This window comes from Ammospiza caudacuta, chromosome 8, assembly GCF_027887145.1.
Source record: "Ammospiza caudacuta isolate bAmmCau1 chromosome 8, bAmmCau1.pri, whole genome shotgun sequence".
Taxonomy (NCBI): Eukaryota; Metazoa; Chordata; class Aves; order Passeriformes; family Passerellidae; genus Ammospiza; species Ammospiza caudacuta.
Genome location: NC_080600.1, coordinates 32,657,523 through 32,671,074, shown reverse-complemented (window position 1 = coordinate 32,671,074; position 13,552 = coordinate 32,657,523). Strand labels below are relative to the sequence as shown.

Below are 13,552 nucleotides of genomic sequence, written 5' to 3'. Positions count from 1 at the left end.
CATCTTGAGCAGGAAGTATTTGTGCTTTGTGATCTGTCAGTGATAAGGAATATGAAGTTGACCTGAAACCTGTATTTCTAGATCAGTCATGAGTTAGATGAAAATTCCAAGTTGTTGTAATAACTGATCTCTTTTATTCTTCCTTTTTTTTTCTAATTGTTGACTCTTCTCTTTTTTTGTCTTAATTCTCAAACCTATCTATTTTTGACCTACATTTGAAATGTTGAGGGTTTAATGTTTTACAAGAAATACCAGCTTTCAATCCTCTCCTTGGCTGTAATAATGTTTGCAGAGGCCTGTTACAACAGCTGTCCTGTGCAATACATCTATTTTTAGTTTATTAAATACTTTATTGTCATGATACAAAAGGGTGGGAGTTTTATTTGGTTACTGTTTTCAATTCAGTTACATTAGGAACAGATTGAATTTGGTAAAAATCTGTAATAGAAACCTGCAAGTTGCTTGGGGCAGGGAAGATTGAGATGAACTTTCAGAAACTGAGTTTGCTATCCCCTCTGTTTTAGATACTAAGTCTTATCCCTTCTTTTTGCTGTAGGATTCTCTCTTCTTTGATGACGAGGATCAGGGAGAATTAAAACTCAGTACACTATAGTAGCTAGAGTACTTCAAGAATTAGTTTAATCATTGTTTGAAACTCTTCATCTTTTTCCTTTGAGGTAGTTGAGGCAAAAAACCCTTTATTCAGGATTGAGTGTCCTTCACTCAATAATGAAACTGAGTAAGGTCTTCTGCCAACTCTGTGATCCTGCAAATTGAGTCAGGAACTGCAGGGAAGATAGAACTTTGTATTCTTGACATAAATGTAAAAATTAAGAGGGTGGGGTTAAAAAAAACATCCTCTTGCTCTGGAAACAGAAGGAAACAGAACATAAAGCGGAAATGTCATCTACATTTGTGCTCCTGTGGTTTGTTTTGGGTTTTTTGCAGGTCACCAGTAAGTAATTTAAGAGAAAATTCCTCTGTTATTTTGTGTGGTTCAGCTTGACATTAAATCTGCAGTCTGGTTCCCATCATGGCTTTCTGTAGCTACATTGTAAAATCCTGCTCATTCCCCTCAGCTGGCTGCCAGCATTGTGTAGACTTGGCCATTCCCTTCTGCTTTGCCCTTGGTTCTCCTCACAGTTTGGTTTGGAGTCAGGCAGCTCAAACAAAGGAGCAAGATAGAGTAGGTGATGCCTGTGCAAGAATGCCAGCTAAGAGCTGAGTATCAGTCCTTTGGTTTGAAGTTGTGACATCCCAACAATTGGCAAATGCTGTAGGAATGCACCTCCTTATGGAAAGGTAGGTGAGTCTGTATTCCAGTGAGCCTTGGGCAGGTCTTCATGCAGTGCACAGATGTGCCTTGATTGCCCAGACTCTCATGAATGGGGATCTTCTGAACTGCATTAAGAGCTTTACACACAGAAAGAGATAAACCTTTACAGTCTTGATCTTCACAGCTAGTGCTAGGGAGGTGACCCTTGTGCCTTGTTTGTTATACCTGATTAAAAGGAAAACATTAGAAAAGTTTCTGCATATTTTATCATGAAACAGCTTTTCAAGTAATATTTTAAAAGGCTGCATAATACTTTCATTATTAGAATGGTTCAGAGCATTTGTGTTACCTTTTTTACAAAGCAAGCATGAAGTCAAGCCCTTCAGACAAAGCCGTTCTCCAAAAGGGAAAGCATAAATGCTGGTTTGACCTGCGACAGGCAAGCTCAAAACAAAATCAACAGTTTGCAGTCAGGGGCAAAATTTTTAATGGTTTTGAGTACTCACCAGAAAGGCAATAAAATGGGGCTTGTTGCAGTTTTCAGATAACTTAGTCTCAGGTGTCCACCTTGAGTGCATTATCAAAGGCTTTAGGAGTAACACAAGTTGAAAGAAATCATCATTCCTGTTTTCTACTCTGCCTTAAAGCTCTCCCTTATCCTTAAGAGTGAGGCTTGATTCAAAGTCATGACTGACAGTGGTACCTTACACAAAATTGCTCAGGTAGCAGGTTTTTTGCTTTTCTTGCTCCATCCCTTTGCAACTGCTGAGTTGATTTGGCTGTGTTTGTTTGTGTAGGGTGAAGTGTTCACTGAGCCCTCTGCTTTGGAGGGAGATCTCGTGTAAAACCCTGAGGCAGCACAGCCTGATGGTTTCCAATAAGGATCAAGTGCCTCTCAGGGAAGATCATTGTGCAGAGTCAGGTCTTTTTAACATTGGAGAATTGCTAAATATGTATAGAAACCATTCTGATGGAAGTTGTAAAAAGTTCTTTAAATATTATCTATGTTTTTAATTGATCTCTGTGTGTCTCCCATGTCCATGTGTTATTTAGCAGTGACACAGCTAGGGCTAGAGGCTCTTTCAGGAATGTTTTTCTCCAAGTGGGGCAAAACCCCCAGTGCTGAGTAACATAAATGCATGAATGTGATCCCTGGAGAGACCATCATTGCCCCAATGTGTCCATGTATAACTTGTATGGTTGTAGGTGTCCCTGTTCACTGCATGGAATTCATTAAAGTGAGTTGTGAGGCTGTTGCATACCATTTCTAGACTATTTGAAAACCATTTTCTTCAGTGTCATGCAGACTGAGTGTCACAAAGCCTTTGGCTGTTCTGTGCACTGGGGGTGGGGATGCTGCAGTATCCATCCAGAGGACTCAACCTCACTGCCAGGTGAAGCCTCTTGTAAAGCACAAATGTTATCACAGAATCTTCCTTAATTTGTTCCTCTTCTGAAAAAAACAAAACAAAAAAACCCTTCTAGGTTTAGGCATTTGTTAGACATTTCAGGGTTGATTCTGAACCATTGTTCTAATAACGACAATAACTTTAAAAAATAAAACCAAAATCTCCTAAAAATCCAGAAATGGTTTCTTAACACAACACGTTTATATGGAATCTTTCAAAATCTTTTCTGTACCAACAACAGTGTGTCACATGTCAAATTTAGATCAAGGGCTTTTTTATGGAAATAGTTTCATGGTTTTTGGAAACCATGTTGGGGCAGTCTTTATCTGTTCCTTTGCTGTGCTGTTGTTAGAATGCAGAAATACTTTTAAAAGCAGCAGAAAAATAATGGTTGTGAAATATGGATTGCTACATCTGTAGTTTGAACTAGATATGGAAACAAACCCACTTGAAAGCAAAGAAGTTTTGGGAGGGGAGGTGTTTGCTTGAATTTAAGAACAAGAAACATTCTAAATAGCTTACTTGATATTATATTTCCAGTTCTGCTTGAAATGAGTTTTTCTGTCTGGGTTAGAATGATAGAGATAAAGCCACACACATGGTCCTATGTGCAAATAACTCTTGGATGTGAATGCAGATTTTTGTTTTCAAATGAAATTCCTGGGGAGTGTAGAAGCCACATTTGTGTTGTATGGATTAACTACTATATATGCATATTGTATTTGGTATAATATATATTAAAAATCTATTTGCACAATGCAAGTCCAATGCAGTGTTAGTTCAAATGCTTGTCAGCATTTTTTGAAGGATGGGAAAATCTGTATCAGTGTTTGGACTCTGTTCTTACTGTGGAAGAACAACTCCTCTCACAGGGTTCTCTCTGACACCCAATAGGCCTAAATCAGTGTGCAAATGTACCAGTCCTAAAGGAAGCAGAATTTTGTTTCTGGACATTTGTTCATTCATTTACAAACTGCTGAAATTTGTAGGAATCTGTCCGCCAGCCCTCAGGGGTTTCAAAATAGGTCTGAATTTTCTTCTTCCAGTCCTGTTGATAATCACATGTTAATTAAGTTTGCATTAGTTCTGTTTAATTTTTTAAGCCCCTAGAAATGGTTTCAGAAGCTAGTCTCAGTTTCACTTTATATATTATTTTAGACTTGGTTTGTCTTAAGTTGGAAAAGTCACACATCTTATCCCTGTTTTCCCCTTCTTAGTCACCTGCTGATGAAGATACAAGAAAGGGGGGAAAAAACACCCCAAATTTTGTAGATGCAGAAAAATCCAGAAAATTTTGTGGGTCTTAAGTGGCCTTTGTGTAAGAGGAGACATCAGTCCCTTCTCACCCATTCTTGGCCCATGCACATCACTAAATGTGTCTTCCAGTACTGCCTGTTACTGTGTGTAGTGTTGAATTTCAACTTGATTTCCCCCTAGGACTTTCTGCAATGCCAAGGCCTCCCAATGGCCTTCTGGAGGGATGTAAATGAATTCCATTGCTGGTTCCTAAGATGGTCAGGTTTAAATTCTTGTCTTACTGTGATGCCTTCCTGACAGAAGTGAAGGGAAGCCTTGAGGTTTCTGAGAGGAGTGCGATGTCTGCCTGCCTGCCTTGGAGCCTGTATCAGGCTTTGGGTCCACCTCATTAACAATTGACAGGGTGGCTCTGCTCACCTTTGTGGAGCTGTGCCAAGCTTGCACGGGGTGGGATCTGGCTGGCAGAGAGCTCTAGAGCTTGCCTCTGGCAGTGCATCAGGCTGACCCTTTGTAAGGGGCAAGAATGCCCTAGAGCAGAGGAATCTGCAGCCTTGCTTGTGGTGAAGAAGACATCAGCAGCCAGTTTTAGGGCAGTTGGACCCACAGGGGTGTGCTCAGTGCTTGTTCAGTTGAGACAGTGGTAAAAAAGTTTTGTTTGTGTTTTCCCAGTTTTCTGCTGATGATTCCTTCCTTGTCTATAAACACTTGTTTGAATGTACTTCCCTGTACTTTGCCTACTCAGCTCTTTTAAAGCTAGGTGCTGGTGGAGAGGTTTCAAGTAGAGCTGTCTTGTAGGCTTTTTTCCTTGCAAACAAATTTGCCCTTTCTTCTCAAAGTTAGGCATCTCCTTGTCACTTTGGGTCTAGCAGAAGCTTTCAGACCATGTTATGAATATTTTGAGAGCTCAGAGAAGGAACATAGCTCCCAACCGCTCTGTCTGGGCTGCCTGCCATTGTCTTGTCCTGCATGTGTTTTTTTGGGTGGGAAGTGTGTGTGTTTCCCTGTTCATATATCTCTGTATGCTTATGGTGGAGACAGAGGGCAGGAGATGACTATCTATAACCAGTGGGTGCAGTTGTCTAGACATCTCTTACCTGCTGTGGGTTTTTTCCTTTCATTATTGTGCCTGAGACTGGAAGTCATCCTCTGAATGCAGGATAGTGCTGGCATGAGTCCTGACAAAAGAACTTCAGTCTTGGCTAAGAACTGACATGTGGAAAAGTATTGATGGAGGCTTTCTTTGTGTTACTCTTAATTATCATTTCTTTCCCATTAACTAGAGACAGATAATTGAAGCATAGCACTGGAAAGAGCATTCTGTAGGAAACAACCGTACCCCAGGAAGGGGATGAACTGATGACCCTGTAAGCTTTCCTAGCTCAAATTTCAGTGGCTTTTCCATGAGGAAAGGATAGAACAAGGACTGAGAACACTTTGAGACTTTATATCCATTCTCTGCTTAAATAAAGAGAAGGCACACAGAATCTATTTTCCTCAACACTGATTATGTTAAATAGGGCTCTCCATTACAAGTAAAGTTGCACTGATCTTGGATGAATATGAGGGACCTGTAAACAGCAGGGAAAATTCAATGAGCCTGAAATAAAAGTGTGGTCAGGCTGTGTTGACAGACTGTCGCAGGAGTGCCTGCCAGCCTGTGCAGGTGGAGCAGGATATAAAGCACCAGACAGCTAGTTGGAAATCCCAGCGATGGAATTTGGGAGGGCATCTGTCACACCTGTCTCTGGAAGGGTGATCACCTTGTCAGAAAGTAATAATTTGATACAGGAAGCTGCATTTAGGAGGCTTGAATTTTTTTGTTGTAGATCCTTTGTTAAGAAGCTACTATAGAACAGGAGCAAAGGCTATGGAGAGGTAATATTTTTTAATTAAACTGGCTGATAGCATTACAGAAAGCAAAGAAGGCTTTGGACTATGGGCTGTGGCTGTTTCCACTCCCTCCCCTGCATCTCAGCCAGCCTAATAAAAGCTGTTGCCTCTCCCAGTAAATTTCTTTTGTACCCTGGCTAATTGTGTGCATAGCGTGTTAGACGCTGCTGCTGCCTTTGTGAGAGCCTTGCTAACAGTGTGCTTGTGTTTGCATCCCTGCAGGCCGGATCCGCACCCGGAGGCAGAGCTCTGGCAGCGCCACCAGCGTCACCTCCACGCCTGCCGACACCCGGGGCCGCAGCCGCGCCAAAGTGGTGTCCCAGTCCCAGCGTAAGGAGCCTTTATTCTCGGGGCAGCAGAACAGAGTTACTCATGTGTTTCTCTTGAATTGCAGTAGCACCATCAGAGAATTGGGCTCCCTTTGGACAAATGGAATCCCACCTAGCCAGTGTGTGCTCCTGCTGCCAAACAGGGCCCCAAGTCCCGGTGCTTAATTGTGGCCTTCTTTTACCAGTTGTGCAGCAGAATTTCGTGTCGCTGTGATGTGTAGCTCTAAATAACTGGCACTGTGTCTTGCTGAGACACCCTCTGTGCCTGTAGCTGACTGCTTACCCTGCCAAGCCTCTCCTGCTTATGTGACTCTATTTTTGTATGTGTGAACACGTGAGCTGTCTAAAATTAATAGGGTTTGGCATCAGTTGAAAATAGGACATTACCTATTTTGTGTAGATATGGGAAAAAGGGTTCCGCTTTGATTCACATGACACATCTGCACTCTCTGGCTTCCTGGCAAGGCATGGTTTTCTCCTAGGAGCCACACATATGGTGCTGCTGCATATTTGTCATGTGTATCTGAGGAGAATTTTGTCACTCAGATTTAAAAAGGAACAGGAGGGAATGAGAAACTCCCTGTTATGAGGACCTTCAGCCTTGTGAATAGGAGATTGGGTTTGTGAAGGACCTGTCTGTTCTGAGGACTTGTCTTGCTTTGTACCCCTATTTGAAAGCCCTTCTCTGTTCATTCTTTCATTGCTTTGCTCTGTCATGCTGGAGGGTTGAAAAAGCTGCTTATAGCCTTGTGTTAGACTGGGTGATCTGTCTAGAAAGACATAGTATATTGAGCATGGGGCCAAATGGAAATCTTTACATTGAGGTCATAAGGATATATCTGGGCTTTGGGATGCTAATGTAAATTGATTTCTTCAGTATTGTACTTAGAACTTATCCAAAGCCAGAAGTCACCTTTTTCTTAGTTTGGAGAAAAATGGTCAGACCAAATGAGACAAGTCTCAGAAGTATTTAAATAATAGTTATTCTTTAAAGGTTTCAAAGATTATGGACCTAATATTTCTATATAATGCCTTATGAAGATTTCAGGTGGTCGTGTCTGGACCTGCTGTCTTGGTCTAGTGTTTGCTGAGTTTCTCAACCAGATGTGATCTTTATCCTTAAACAAATGTTGCATGGAATTATGTACAAATTTAAATATGTTGAGTTGGTCACATAACCAGATTCTCCATGCCCACCCAGTGGATAACCATGTTGTAATTTCACAGACTGGGCTGGGGTGCAGTTTAGAGCAGAGCTTGGGTCTTGGTTGACATTTTGCTGAGAAGATGGTCAACCTTGGGAAGTTTAGTTGCATCTTCTGCACATTAACTCACTGCATTCTGCAGAGCTTTAGGAGTGACATGTTTGTAAATAAATCTGTGTGTATTGTGTATAGCACAAACCGCATGCTGAACGCTGTATTGTCTTGCTGTCTTTTAATCCACTTTTTGCCTGTCCCTTGGTCTGCCCTCATAATCAAGGATCCAGATCAGCTAATCCTGCTGGTGGTAAGAAACATTTTCCCTTTCTTGCTTTTTCACCTTATTTCCTTCACATTTTTTAACTGCTAAGCTTTTAGCTTTCCTTATTCTCTCCTAACTGTAAGACTTAAAAGCATTTTGTTGAAGTCATAAATCAAAATGTGTATGGCAGGGGACTTTGCTTTCTCCCACTAATCAAACATGGTAAAGCATATGTTCTGATGTCAAAGCTGGCTCACTGCTGCAGCTCGAACTCCAGGGGCTGAATTTTTGTCTCAGTTACTTCAGTGCATCTCTGCTCACATCAGTGAGGTGACTCTTAGGTGATGGTGCTGTGTGGAAGACTGGCACCTGTCACTTTGGGGTGGGGAGAATGGAGCTGGCATCTCATACAGTATTGGAGGGTATTTGATTGGTTCAGAATGGCTCTGGCCAAGAAATTGGAGGGGACAAGTGACTTCATATATGTGCCATGGTATTGTTCATGATGCTAAAAGAATTCCCTATCTTCTTACATTAAGACAGAAGAAAAGTTTCGTTGTACTCTAGTTGTAACAGTATTTGGAAATGAAATTTTTCTGAGATGTAAGATGCATTTCAGCAAGAAATCAATGTGAATATTAGTTCAAAATGTGAGCTTGCCTGAGTATGCTCTTGCAACCCTTTCAAATATACTTTTCCAGGCTGTTTCAGCAAATAAATTTAATGTCAGAAATAGTAATGACAACAGCAGATTTTCAGGGACTCACATACTCATTTCTTAGAAGAAATGTAAAGTTGCCATGGACTATTCAAACAGGCTAACTATTGAAGTTGCTAAAAATTTTTATTATCTGAAAAAGAAATAACTTAGGTTTAACCAGCCAGACCTAAGTAAGCCAGCATCTCTATGAGTGTGATGCTCATGGGATTTATCCATTATTGTGCTGATCTGTTCAGACGTGGTGGGTATTTTATTTTCCTTCACTGAATTATTGCAGAAAAGCAATGCCACCACTGCAGTGTAGCACAAAGGTGCCTGAACTGACTTGCAGCAGGTGACCTGTGCCAGAAGCCAAGGCACTGCTGCACAGCTCTGCACACAGCCTGGTTGGGGTTGCTTTATGAGGAGGTGAGGCAGCCTGTAAATCCTTTGCTGCTGCAGCAAGGCTGCCCCAGCACCTCTGCAAACTCTCCTAAAGCCAGCTAGGGTGTTCATACACTGCAGTGTCTGCTTTGGGCTTGATCTTCATGGCTAACAGAGGGTTCCTGATGTCAGTGTTCATTGTCCATGGGCTTTTCTCAGTCTTCTTGAAAGCTTATAGGGAATACTCCCATTAGTTTTCTGAGGGATTTGGATTAGATTCTTACATAGAGTTGACTGTGTTCCAGTTTTGCTGTGTGTTTAAAATCTTGGGGGATTTTAATTGTTTGTTCCTCGTTTCTGGTTCTCTCCTAGCTGGTAGCCGGTCTAGCTCTCCGGGTAAGCTCTTAGGAAGCTCCTATGGTGGCCTGAGCAGTGGAGCATCCCGAGTCCAGGCAGTGCCATCATCCTCAGAGAAGCGCAGCAAGATCCCGCGGAGCCAGGGCTGCAGTCGGGAGACGAGTCCCAACAGAATAGGCCTAGGTAAGAGCAGTCACTGCAGGGACCTGCTGGCCATGTGCCTGAAGGAGGGGCTTGCCTCGTGGCTGGGGAACTGTTCATGTCGCTCTTATTCTTCTGGGTTTTTCAGCTGACAAGTTAATGTGATTGTGGTTTGTAGGAGAGTAATTTTAATTTTCCAGGTTGAGCTTATGGTTTCAAAGTAAGCCTAAAGATGTCATGATGTGTTTTCTGTTTGAAATTCAACATGAGCAATTTTATTAGATCAGGAAGCAAGAACAATTGTGAATAACCATCAGAATAATGAGACTTCATTTAAGCTTATTCCTAAAATGAGTTGAGCAATCTTTACAGTCACATGGAATCAAGGGCAAAAAGTACCTTCTTGGATTATTTTAGAAATTTTGCATTTGAAATGGTTTGCTTCTCTCATCCTTAATATCCTGGCCACGTTCTTAGAACACGTTTTAGACTTATGTAGTAATTGTTCTGCTTTTGATACTTTCATCTCAGTGACTGTTATGTAAATATTCTGTAATAGTTTCTTTTTTTCAAATTTATCAGCAGACTTTTTTTTAAAGTCAGGTAAGTAAATATCATGTATATAAAACTTTATGTATCTGAGTTGAAGTGAAAAGTTATTCAGTGTGCTGCCTGAACATTTTCGTTTTTAATATAAATTATTTTATAAGTTTGAAGCTAATGTAGAAGAACATTTTAAATCATACTGATTCTAAATTATTTTTATCTCTAGAAACTTTACCAGTAGATTAAAATTTATTGAAATTGTAGCCTTACTGTTGGCAGTTAAATTTGTAACTATTGCCTTAGCAATAGTTTTATATTTTACATTTGAGCTGCATCTTTATGCAGAGAAGGTCGTTAATAAAGAAGTATTTTATTCATTCTTTCCAGTATACTGAAATGAGTTTAAAGCACCTGAGTGTATATGCCATTATGATTCATAAAAAATACTGCATATTCATTGTGACTGCTTTTCCAAATTCAGTGTTCTTCTCATGTCTGATCTATTTTATGGGCTCTGTATGAGTACATTATGCTTTTCTGTTTGTTGCTTTGAAAATGTAAAGCGCCTCCCAAACACTAGAGGTAATTGTTCTGCTGTCACTGTGTAGAAGAGCATTGTTTTTTAGGAGGAAGCAAAGAATGGTGGATGGTACCATCACACATGCTTAAGCTGATCATCATACTGTGTGGTCTGACTTGAAACATTCTTGAGCACCTGAAGGGAAATTGCCTTGTGTAGAATCCTCACTCTTGGGTTGCCTGCTTTCAGGTATATTACAGGAGCCTTAAATTCTTTTGAAAGAGTAGTTTGTATCATTTCTCTGATGTGCTCCCTGAGAACATAATTAGTGCTTGTTCTTTGAGAGTGGGAGAGAGATCTGACATGTATCAGTGTGTGGCTTTTACCTATCACCTCCAGGTTGGTGGACACAGCCTGGGTTGAGCTGGTATGGGAACAGGAGTGTCTGACACTTTACTGTTCAGATGCAGAAATTCTTTCTATTTATTGGATTTTTAAAGTTGCAATACTGACCCAGATGGAGATAACTTTTGAGCTGTCAGCTATATACCATTATTCCATTGTACTTATGACTTTATGACATAGTAGCTAACAGTACTTTATGCTTTTTTTATTGTGTTGCTTCAGTCTCTATATTTTCTTGATATTTTATTTTGTTTGTTCATTTCATTAAATAAACTCCCACTCACCTTGATTCCAAATACAGAAACCATCCCCTGGGGTTTTTCAGGCTCTCCTGGGGCAGTAGCAATAATAGAGCCCTCTGCATGTGGATGCTGTTAGTATCAGTACCTTGCTGCTAGCTTTGATTTCCATGATGACTACAGGTATCCATGAAGTAGATTCCTTCTGTGTGCTGGGAAGCTTGAAGAAGATTTTGTTTCCCCAGAGGCAGTACAACAAGGAACATTCAGTGTTCTGAGGTCCTGTGTGGTCACCTGTATGTCTCTGCTTCTGACACTTCAGTTTTAAGCCTGCCTCTGCTGTCTGCTCAGTGAGTTTTATAAGGGAGGGAGGAGTGCAGTCCATTTAATCTTGAGCATTTCTTTGGGCTCCTTGAAGGAGATCTTGTGCTCAAACAGATGATGTCCATTTCCCATGGATTGAAAATTATCAGCCTGAAGTTAATTGTGCTGGATGCTCTGCAGATCATGTGGCACAGCTGGATCTGAAAGAAGTGAGAGATACAAGACAGCCATTCTCCAAAAAGTGGAGCAAGCACAGCTGCCCATCAGCTTCATGCAGCAGCACTATTTCTGTTGGGGTTATGCTGTGTACGTTCATTGGAAACTTGCAGGCAGTTCTTGACTTGCCTTGCCTGGGTGTTCCCCACTGCAGAGCTTTCCTTTGGCTGTTTGGCAGAATTTCAGGCTCTTTAAAATGCTGCTATTGATGTAAGAAAGCGTCTGCTGATTTTCAGTCTCCACTTAAGAATCATTAAAATTCACACCCTAATGAAATACCAGTTTCTTCTGGTAGATTGGTAAACAGGGGCACTTTCATGTTCTGCTGGGGATATTTGCATCTGCTGGGTTCCACTGGCATAAGACTGCTGGATAGTGTGTTTTAATAATGGTGGGAGCCATGTCTAAGTGCTCTGACTTTCCAGGTGAAATTGGTAACAGTACACATTACAATATTGGAATATTATTGGAAACAACTCATCCTTGTCTTGTCCTAGACTTTCTCACAGCAGAGCTGGCTGTGGACACACTGTGTGCTTTCATGCTGCCTTCTCCTCTTAATCCATTTTGCTATTCATTCACTTGATTTCTGTCCAGCTTTTGGGGATTGAGAATTCTCCAATTGAGACTTGGTCAGTCTTCTTTGCTTTTGCTCCCTGCACTGCAGAGACAGGCTGTGACAGTGTGAGAGACTTAGCTAAGTGACAACACTGCTGGCCTTTACTGCTGGCAGTGTCTAAAGGAAATAGTCTGAGTAGCTAATACAAAATCTTCTTTACACAACATGGTGATGAAAATGTGGGGCAGGTGCCTGGGAGTCCACAGCAGACTCATCCTTCAGTTTTTTTCAATCCTTTTTTTTTTCCCCTTAATTTTCTTTTGTATCCAGCAACATGCAACCCTTTTATTTGACCATTAATCCTGAAGTACCCAATGTTTGGCTTTGGTTATTCTGTTTGTGCAGTCAGTATTATGCTTCATCTGTAGCATTGTCCTACTAGTGTAGGACAATGCAATTAAAGTGCATTTTCATCATATTCATGCTGCTGCTGTTAGCTGGTATGGAAGGAGAATCTGTTGTGTGCATCCAAAATTTTTGTAAGCATTCGTATCTCTCCCTCTCTAAAGAGCCTTTACTGTTTTAGTACAGTTGTATTATAGAAAAGATGGGCAGATCTTCTCTGTTTAAGAGAAATGACTGCTTGTGCAAACCTGATGTGAAGGCTGCCATTATTTACATCTAAGCATGAGACCCAAGAATGAGAAGGTTGCTTCTAGAGAGTCTGCAATTTCAAACCAAGTATTTGTTTGGAGAACTTTAGTGTTACTCTTACCTGTAGTTCACTTGTCAGCTTTTTCCCTTGTACATCTGAGATGGGATTATTGTACTCATGAACCCTAATTTCATCCAGCTCTTATAATTTAGTCTGTCTTACTTATTGTAAGACCATCTAAGTCACTATCATTAGACATTGTGGTGATCTAATCAGCTTGGTTCATTGCTCATCTCACGTTGTCTGACATCAGAGGTCAACCATCAGAACCATTAATTCATCACAGAGATATGAACTTGGTTTTGCAAAACTGGGAGGGATTTGACAAAGCAAGAATCTGGCAGAAGACTCTATTTGAATTTTAAAACCTAAATATGAAGGTTTCTATTTTGTTCTGTACTGTTTTGCTTGAAGGACGCTTCAAGGATGTGAGAGCACTGAAGCACTGTAGAGGAACTTCAGCTTTAGTCTAGGCATTTAAATTCTGTATACAAACCAATAGAGATTTTTAAGAATATATATATATTCTGAAGCATGCAAATGACATAGTTTTTATAAAAATGAGGGTACAGTCAAAGTGTTAGCACCCTCATGTTCATGCATATGTACCTCTGCTGTGTTGTCACCGAAGCTGGCAGATTAGGTTTTACTCTGTGCCTGAGAAAATTCCTCTGTGGCGGCTCCTGAACACTTGAAATATGGTACTGCCTTTTTATAACAGCAAGGGAAATCCCTCTTGTCATTAAATTCTTCTGACAATTAAGAAGCTGGGTTTTGCCCTAAGAAAATATTGTATTCTTCATCAGGCATAAATCTTACTA

At 40.7% G+C, this 13,552-nt stretch overlaps 1 protein-coding gene across 1 annotated transcript in view; it reads left to right on the top strand.

Annotated features, from left to right (window-relative positions):
* Window positions 1-13,552, top strand: part of CLASP1 (cytoplasmic linker associated protein 1) — a 167,964-nt gene that overhangs the window by 94,620 nt on the left and 59,792 nt on the right. Inside the window, exons 20-22 of the mRNA XM_058809099.1 lie at window positions 6,055-6,162; window positions 7,644-7,670; window positions 9,082-9,249. Coding sequence (XP_058665082.1) covers window positions 6,055-6,162; window positions 7,644-7,670; window positions 9,082-9,249 — 303 coding nt within the window. The remainder of the gene's footprint in view (window positions 1-6,054; window positions 6,163-7,643; window positions 7,671-9,081; window positions 9,250-13,552) is intronic.